The 9,628-nt window shown below is 37.2% G+C and overlaps 2 protein-coding genes across 2 annotated transcripts in view; one reads left to right on the top strand and one right to left on the bottom strand.

Moving 5' to 3' along the window:
* Positions 1–1,081: 1,081 nt before the first annotated feature.
* Positions 1,082–5,905, bottom strand: armc10 (armadillo repeat containing 10). The gene is made up of 6 exons (XM_038299902.1): positions 5,426–5,905; positions 5,064–5,209; positions 3,185–3,319; positions 2,900–3,076; positions 2,684–2,755; positions 1,082–2,589 (listed from the first exon to the last, which is right to left on the bottom strand). The coding sequence occupies exons 1-6, from the start codon at positions 5,682–5,684 to the stop codon at positions 2,338–2,340; spliced, it is 1,041 nt and encodes a 346-aa protein (XP_038155830.1). The 5' UTR covers positions 5,685–5,905; the 3' UTR covers positions 1,082–2,337.
* A 3,201-nt stretch (positions 5,906–9,106) lies between these two features.
* The window catches only part of fbxl13 (F-box and leucine-rich repeat protein 13), a 33,802-nt gene continuing 33,280 nt past the window's right edge, over positions 9,107–9,628 (top strand). Inside the window, exon 1 of the mRNA XM_038300013.1 lies at positions 9,107–9,208. Within this exon, the coding sequence (XP_038155941.1) occupies positions 9,122–9,208 (87 nt within the window). The 5' untranslated portion in view covers positions 9,107–9,121. The remainder of the gene's footprint in view (positions 9,209–9,628) is intronic.

The following is a 9,628-nucleotide window of genomic DNA, read 5'->3' as shown; positions in this document are numbered from 1 at the left end:
TTGTGTTAAAGTAACTAAATATGGTTAAGTAAGTGCCAAAAGCGGTTGCCTTATTTTTTTTTCAGTGCATGGAGTTTGCATGTTCTTGCTGTGTTCTCTCCAGGTACTCCAGCTTCCTCCTACATTTCAAAAACATGACTTAGGTTGATTGGTGTCTTTAAATTGCCCTTAGGTGTGTGTGCATGCGTGTTTCTCCTAAATGTTTCAGATAATAAGAAAACATAAATACCAGACAACCTGGCTAAATACAATATGCAGTTTTCCAAAAACAATTTCACATAATTTTTCTTTTTATTCACTGGAAGAGCAACCGAGAGAAAGTTCAGTCTAAAGCCATAGTAAAAAAAAAAAAAAAAGGCTTACATTTGCTGAAATAACATTTTGATGAACCTCAAGACTTTATGGAAAATATTTTGACAATCGTGAAGGTCGATGTTTTCTTTCATGTTGTATACAGCTGTGCTGCAACAAAAATCTTTGCTCTGACAATCTGTCCACTGCTAACGGTTTTATAAGTGTTGTATTTTATTCAGATGAAACTTTGCAAACCCATGGCATGTTGCTATTATCTTAAAATAACTCTACTGGAAACTCCTGTTTCATGAGTTTATCAAAATCATTCTGCTGAAGCATGGTTGGAAATTAATGTCTGACTTTCATTTATTCATTTTCATTGATTTGTCCACATGTATATACCATACACTGCAAAAACGATCTTAAAATAAGTAAAAAAAAAAATTCTTTAAGCATATTTAGCCTTAATTGGAGTCGGTAAAAAAGATGATTGGCCAATGGAATTAGTTTTTTACTCTTATAATAGAATAACTTGATAAGTACTTATAAGACAAAGATACGCACAAATAAGACAAAGCAATTGTTTTTTTAATTTAAATGTAAATTGCCTTCCTCCACTGGCAGTGTCCCTCTTACCTTATATTTCTCTCTTTGCAGTGTATAAGTGATAATAAAACCAGAATCTAAATTGTTTCGTTAATATAGGTCTTTTTGAAAGCAAAATAACTTAACATGTAAATGATCACATTGTAAAAACAAAAAGTTAAAATTAGGGAAGGAGTCACCATAAAACAAACACCAAATGTGTCGTCAATTTTATTGAACAATTTCCAGATAAAACATTCTCTAATCAGGGAAAACCATAATGACCTGACTGATAAATACTATAAACTAGGTCACGATCAGCATCCTGCCGTTTAGATTTGGTAAACCATAGTTACCTGAGATAAGTCTGGTTTTAATAAACAGGTGTCCAAAAATAAAAAGTGCAGCATATTTATCATCTAGACTCAGCTTTGTTACTAATATCTTACATGTAGAGCTATACAGTCAAATACTAATAAGCTACACAATAGGCGATCCCTCACTTTCTTTCCTATTAGTGCATAGATTTATATAATAATACATCTAGTTCACATTCATCACTGCATATATATAACCAGGTTATGTATAAACAGCTGTCATCAGTCCAACTTTAAAAGCTGCATCTCTGCCTGAATTTTGTGAAGTCGTATCACAGTTTTTTGGCCAATCACGTATCTTCCTCCTTCTCGGGGGCTTTTAAAGATGACATCTCCCCGTGCATGCATTGAATATCACACCCATTTCCTTCAGGCAGTCGTCGTTCAGAGTTCATCCCGGTTTATATCTACCGGGCTCGCTATAACTCTGCTATATGGTGCTGAGACAAGCGGCTAAACTTTAAAGTCCTCGTTATTAACTCTACTTCCTCTCCTTTATATCCTCAGCCATGTCAGTTTAAAACTTACTTCTAGCTGCATAAACCAGGAAGGGTTTTTTCATTAAGAAATTCTGATGAATACTTATGTTTTAGTTTCTTTAAAACCCTTCATGTCCATCAATCATTAGTTTGCAGTAAATCCATTCAGTGGAGAAACTGCCTCGCCTCTATGAACCACAGATGTTGGAGTAAAGAAGAATAGAGTACAACAAACTTGGCAGTTGGCTTTGTTTTTTTTTTTTTTGAAATTATTTGTGGAAGTTTCAGGAAAATAGATTTTTCATAAAAGCTTGACAGTAGTGAACAAAACGGGGGGGTGGGGCTTTTGAGAAATGGCGTTCTTACATACTGATCAAACAGCAGTTTCATTTTTAGCAAATTCACTAAATATACTAGAAAACAGGAGTGTTTGATATTAAACTGAATTTAGTTGCGAGATACAACAGTAATGATTTAAGGAACACTGGAGATAAATTGTATTGCTTAGTTCCAACAGGAGGCCAAGTGCAATCCGCATGGAGTTCAATGTCTATGAAGATCAAGTTAAAGACTAATGACTGGCAGGTAGACGGGAGGGAGGTCTAGGTCAATATACGGGCTACTTGGGCTTGAATTTCCCTGTCTGGGTGTGAAAGCAGCTGGACAAGTTTGCTGTGCAGCTGTGAAGTTTCATCCAGCATGACCCTGAAGAGACAATCCTGTTTCTGTCTGAGTTCATCAGCCACCTGTGCTGAGGGCCGCCAGGCCTTCAAGTTCCCTACAAATGTGAGCAGGCGCAGGAGCACCGCAGGAGATGTCCGTTCGTCAAACAAAACCAGGACAGAAGCTGGAGCCTGGGTAAAAAGAAAGAAAGACATCAGTTTTATTTTTTGGCAGAAAGCTACGCTACCTGACTGTTGAATCTTCACAAAGACCATAATTGATTACCTGAGCTTGAACTATATCATCCATCATATCTGGATTAGAAGATAAATTCACAAGAACTTTCAGGGTCTGAACCTGAAAGAGAAACATTACAAGAGATTTACAATTTCCTCCTGGCCATGACAGCTTAACACTAATTTAATGCTTTGTGCTTTGCATGTTTTAACAGGATATTTTTAAGGCATCTAAATATAATCTAATATAATTGATTTTACAAACCTGTAGCCTTTCGTTGCTAACAACCAGCAGGGACAATAAGAGAGTGACCGACTCCTTCAGCAAATGCTGATGTTTGTCAGTCACTGAGAGGTTCGTCAGCAGCCTCAGAGCCCCCAGCTGAAGGTCGGAGTTCACTGGTGACATTTCAATCAGTTCCAGCACTTGTGGCACGTAAAGCTTCAGTACAAGAATGATACAAAGAAAAGCTATAGAGAGACATTGATACATCAAAAAGTATGGTCTAATTGAGGTGCAAAGGTTTATTTGGGGCATAATGCAACATACCTTTATTTGCTCCTGGTTTTGGATATTCATACAAAGATTATTTAAAGCATTCAGAGCTTGCACTCTAACCTCCAGAGCTGGGTCAGAAAGGAGGCCAGCTATGACAGGAATCCCCTCCAACTCCCGAATTTGGTTCTGGGAAAAAAATAAATAAAATAAAAGTGATATAAAAGCTGTGGGTTACAAATAAATAAATAAATGGCATTTAAGATTGTCTTTAGTTCCATTTATTCACGCCCCTCTGTTGGTTGTTAAACCCGTTTTGCACAGCAACAGCTTGACCAGGCTTTCATGTTCCTCACAGATCTCTCAATAAGATTGTGAACTGACTCATTTTTATTAAATCCAATTCAGTTTATTTATATACCAATCCATGCCATGTCATCTTCACAGAGACAATTCAATCAGATTCAATTTTCCTTGCATAAAAATGCTATTTTTTAATATTCTATATTTTGGGTATAATTCAGTTGACCTCTCCAACTCACCACACTTGTTGTGCATGCTGTGGTTTGCAACTGTGTAAAATTTCAGATCCAAGATTGTATGACTTCGGTAGATGACACTTTGCTGTGTGTTCTTGAAAACAATACCCATTTTCAGAACACCAGTTATGTAAATAAGTGTGATTTTTAACACTAAGCTGCAGAGGAGTAGCTGCATTCAATCATATTTATTGTATTTATCAACACTATAAAAACTAAGTGCATAGAAAAGTAAAACTATCAATTTGAACAATTTAGACATTCTTGCAAAATTTTCTAATATCTTAAACTTTTGATATGAAATATATCACAAAAAAATAATAAATAGCAACGTCTATTCAGAAAAAGTATGGCATTCCTTAACCAGGGTTTATAGAGGAACGAGTAGCTCAAATTTAATGCTTTTTTAATGCTCTTAGAAATTATTTTAATGCTATCAACAAGAACCCGTGAATCTATATATATATATATATATATATCTATATATATATCTATATATATATATATATATATATATATATATATATATATCTATCTATATATCTATATATATATCTATATATATATATATAGATATATATATATATATACACACACCATATTACTATCAACATGCTGCAGCCATGGCCTGAATTTCCAGCCACTTTTGTTGAAATTTGCATTTCCACATTCTCTACCTTATTCTCTGCCTCAAGCTTCTTTTACAAACATACGGCTTTACTATCAATTGGAAGCAATTCCACGCAAACAAGCGGAATCAGTTAAATCTAATATATCTGATGAAGTAGCTTTTTTTAAAGCAATTTAAATGCCATGATAATCACATTTAATGAATCTTAATGCCAATTAAGGCCTCGATTTAAAAAAAATATTTAAAGACTTTTAATGATTTTTAATGACCCATGGAAACCCAAAAAAACAGTTTTTTGTGTTATATATCCAGTGATTGTTCTCCAGACTATCTGAACTTAAGAGGAAACTCTCCTACAGTGAAGTGTGGAGATTTTTTTTGTTACTTCCTATACCATCCTGCTTACCGTTTGCAATTAAAAGATAAATATGCATCATCATGAAGACTAGTGGCAATAATACCCTGTGCAATAACCCTGTTATATATATATATGTGTGGGTGTATGCACTGTATATACCCCCATGCACCTTTTCTTCCTTTTGGCAACTTCTTTATGACTATTGAGCCGATGTGACAAGTGAATTTCTCCACTGTGAGATTAATAAAGTCTATTTTATATCAATTGTCCAAGGGTCGCATTCATAATCAAGGGTTTTAAAATTAAATATATAAAAAGAAAACCATCCATCCACGCCATTGTTATTAATAAATCTTTACTAAAAGCTCTGATCATTGTGGAGGAAGCTGGTTAAATAAATTGTACCTGATTTACAGTGAAGGCAGCAGCATTTCCCAATGTTAGAAGAAACTGAGAGCGATCAGCTGGATCCTCACTGGTCTGCAGGCGTGACAGCAGCATCTTCAAGTGATGTAGCTCAAGTTTGTTGGGGGATTGATGGATGATCTCCGCTTTAGTGGTAAAAAAGAAAAGAAACATTTTTTTTTCAGCGCTGAGTTTTGCTTACTATGCTAAAAAGGGTTGATATTGCCACTTTTAAATAAAATCTTCGAAGAATTATGTTTATACAAGTCTGGATAACATCCAAAGACTTGGAAAATACTGTGGTTGAAGTAGTGTGGTTAACTTTTTACAGTCGTGGTCCATATTCTTGAAATAATATTTACCTGATGCAGCATCATCTGGTCGAGCACAGACAACATCCAGCCCGGATACTTTAGCTAGCAGGCTCCCCGGCCGTGGCTTTATTCCCCCCTGCTGGCTGCTCTTCACACCAGGACTTTCGTTTGGGGGAATTTTCTTGGTTTTCTTAAAAACCTGCCCGCTGAAGAGTTTATAAAGCCCATAAGAGGCGCCAGCTCCAGCAATAATTCCCAGAAGAGCCTTCATGTTGCCGATCTTTGGAACTACACTGCCATCACCCATGCTGCTGATCTCTGCTAACCGCTAAGCAGTTAGCTGCAGCTACGACAAACGTTTTAAAAATTAATGTGAATAAAAGTCGATGTGTTAACCCGCACCCGTTACAAACCCTATCATGAAACAATTAAACGCGTTCATTGTAATAAAACTACACAACTTATCCGAAAAGCTACAGTTGTCAATTTCATCATTTGTTGCTGACCCGTTTTATAATGGCCAACCAAAACTTTCCCTGAGTGAATTACATGACGTGAACTGATTTGGTGTTTTGAGATATATTTATCGATGCTGATTTATTCAGAATGTTGAAGCTCCTTGAAAATACACTACTTCTTAAAACTAGTGAATTTTGAATAGAAAAAAATAAAAAATAAACACCACCAATAGTTTTAGTTGTCCAATATTTATCATTTTGCCAAGCTGATTAACAGCCTTTCTTAAATAAAGCTTGTGACCTCACAGCCCAGTTGAGTATATTAAAGTGTCAAATAGTCATTGTAGTTTATTGTAGGTCTTTTGAGTTTTCAGCTGGAAATGGATCAAGAAATGCCACTTGAACCCCCTTAGGTCTGACTGTGAAAGGTCACAGAGGTCCCTGGGTTTAGTATCCACCACAGCTGCACAGTAAAATATTGCATGTATTTGTTGTAAACCATTTACTAGCACAACACTAATGTGGGACTTTCATAATCGGATATCCAACTAATCCAAAACATCACATTTGCAAGTCAGTAAAACAAATATGATTTGTCAGTGTTGGTTATAACCATTATTAGCTAATGATCAATTTATTTTGAATTTGTGCTTGCACACACAAAAGGAACACGTCAATACAAATAAAAATTGAATATTAGGTATTGTGTGTGTTCGGATACAAAATGCTTCATACCTAGAACTTTTTCAAAGTACCAGTCATACACTATATTGCCAAAAGTATTTGCTCACCCATCCAAATTATTGGAATCAGGTGTTCCAATCACTTCCATGGCCACAGGTGTATAAATTCAAGCACCTAGGCATGCAGACTGTTTTTACAAACATTTGTGAAAGAATGGGTCGCTCTCAGGAGCTCAGTGAATTCCAGCGTGGAACTGTGATAGGATGCCACCTGTGCAACAAATCCAGTCGTGAAATTTCCTCGCTCCTAAATATTCCACAGTCAACTGTCAGCTGTATTATAAGAAAATGGAAGTGTTTGGGAACGACAGCAACTCAGCCACGAAGTGGTAGGCCACGTAAACTGACGGAGCGGGGTCAGCGGATGCTGACGCGCATAGTGCGAAGAGGTCGCCAACTTTCTGCAGAGTCAATCACTACAGACCTCCAAACTTCATGTGGCCTTCAGATTAGCTCAAGAACAGTGCGCAGAGAGCTTCATGGAATGGGTTTCCATGGTCGAGCAGCTGCATCCAAGCCATACATCACCAAGTGCAATGCAAAGCGTCGGATGCGGTGGTGTAAAGCACGCCGCCACTGGACTCTAGAGCAGTGGAGACGCGTTCTCTGGAGTGACGAATCGCGCTTCTCCATCTGGCAATCTGATGGACGGGTCTGGGTTTGGCGGTTGCCAGGAGAACGGTACTTGTCTGACTGCATTGTGCCAAGTGTAAAGTTTGGTGGAGGGGGGATTATGGTGTGAGGTTGTTTTTCAGGAGCTGGGCTTGGCCCCTTAGTTCCAGTGAAAGGAACTCTGAATGCTTCAGCATACCAAGACATTTTGGACAATTCCATGCTCCCAACTTTGTGGGAACAGTTTGGAGCTGGCCCCTTCCTCTTCCAACATGACTGTGCACCAGTGCACAAAGCAAGGTCCATAAAGACATGGATGACAGAGTCTGGTGTGGATGAACTTGACTGGCCTGCACAGAGTCCTGACCTCAACCCGATAGAACACCTTTGGGATGAATTAGAGCGGAGACTGAGAGCCAGGCCTTCTCGTCCAACATCAGTGTGCGACCTCACAAATGCGCTTCTGGAAGAATGGTCAAAAATTCCCATAAACACACTCCTAAACCTTGTGGACAGCCTTCCCAGAAGAGTTGAAGCTGTTCTAGCTGCAAAGGGTGGACCGACGTCATATTGAACCCTATGGATTAGGAACGGGATGTCACTTAAGCTCATATGTGAGTCAAGGCAGGTGAGCAAATACTTTTGGCAATATAGTGTATATACAGTAGTTTCCCAATCAGGACTGCTTGTTGATACATCTTTCCCAGTTACAATTTCCACTCCAAGTCTTGTTCTTGTTGCACTTCTGAATGGCATATTATCACAGAAAAAGACAAGTATCATCTTGCACTTTCACCCTGAAGCCAAATTTGAGTTCATAATTGAAAATGCAACTTTGCCCAATGAAGTAAAGAAGTTAGTTGGAGGCAACCATACATTGCTTGGTGGAACGCAGCCTTGACAATGTGTAACTGAAGGGGAAAAGCCTACAGGGAAATCTATGTTTTTGTTTTTTTATGAATGCTTTGGTGCAACTGGATGAAATTTAATTATTAGCAGTCAGTATAAATGACCCTTGCACATTAAACTTGTCAACACAAAAGAACTAAATAGGATCTAAAACCTGAAGAAAAAAAAATATCCAGAACACTGCATCTTATACTTGGTGACCAATCAAGATACAAACTTTTATTTAAAATCAGAACTTTGCAGCAGGATGTCTTATTTCTTTAAGATTTATCTTATAAATATCACCCTCTTACGACATATTGAACTCACCGTTATTAGTGGCCTCAGAGGAAGTTTAATAAATGTGCAAATGTATTACCATACCAGTAGCCGTGTTTTGGTTACTACTACCTAGAAACTATGAATTTACTAAATGAAATACCTTTAAAAAATGCAGAAAAGCATCCACATCATTTAAATCACCACTTTAAACCACTGTTTTTTTTATAAACCATTTTAAAATAACGTGGTAGGCTACTTTACTTTAACTCTAGTTAATGTCAGCTTCCTCTGTCCTGTCCCAAAGACCCGAGCCAGTTTAATATAAACGTGCTTAATGCATTCCAGGGACGTAATCATCTACAAGCCATCGACTGGTATGGTATTTACCTGTAGTACCCAAAACAAACGCATGGTGGCTCTCATGTTTGTCCATGTAATGTAAAGCCATTACACTAAACTACCAGGCACTAAAAATAAAAATGATTTCTAGATAAAGGAGTTTTACAACTCATTTTAAAATTTTCAAAATATGGGGTATGTTTCTGATGCAGACCCGTGTATTAGAGCAGTCTTTTGACAGATATGGTGGCAAAAGAAAACTAAAAAAAAAAAATAAAAAAAAATAAAACACAGCACTATTGTACAAGGATGCACACATTTAAATTACATTGAACAGACTTTTGTTGTACATGAGCTTCAAGGTGCTGGAATTTCGATGTCTAGTGCATTTAATATTTACAACTGAAATTTAGCTTTTGAGAATGATTACATTGCTTTTGTCACCAAACAAAGTGTTGACAAAGTCTCCCTCTCTTCCTTTCTTTTCAGTTTCACTGCTGACCAAAAAGGTATTTGGAAACAATTGTCAAAACAGTTTGTTACAAGCTCTTCCAACTTCAAAACTGTATCAAAAATAGAAAATGTAACATACCATTTTGTGACTTCAAGAAAAGTCCTTTTGAATAGCGAGGTGTGCAGTTTATTAGCAAGTCCTTTTATGGTAGATATCCATTGTCCATTGAGATGGCTTGTAGCAGGTCCTCGACAGGAAAGTTTTAGCCCTTTCAAAGTTTTTTTTGGACCTAACGTATAGATTTACAGAGGACCGTGGTGAGTTTTTGGGCGTTGGGGGGTAAATTCCTTTTTTATTCCAAGTTTTATAATTCAAATCTTTTGCTGTGGGTTCAGAAAACAGCTTTAAGGGCCAAGAAGCAAAGTTAGTAGGCTCTGCTTTCATGGAGTTGGTGAGCATATGCAAGTTCTCTGAC

The sequence above is a fragment of the Cyprinodon tularosa genome, unplaced genomic scaffold (genome assembly GCF_016077235.1).
Source record: "Cyprinodon tularosa strain WSP-4 unplaced genomic scaffold, ASM1607723v1 ctg44, whole genome shotgun sequence".
Taxonomy (NCBI): Eukaryota; Metazoa; Chordata; class Actinopteri; order Cyprinodontiformes; family Cyprinodontidae; genus Cyprinodon; species Cyprinodon tularosa.
The sequence above is the reverse complement of the archived record's forward strand: the minus strand, read 5'-3'. Positions and strand labels throughout refer to the sequence as shown.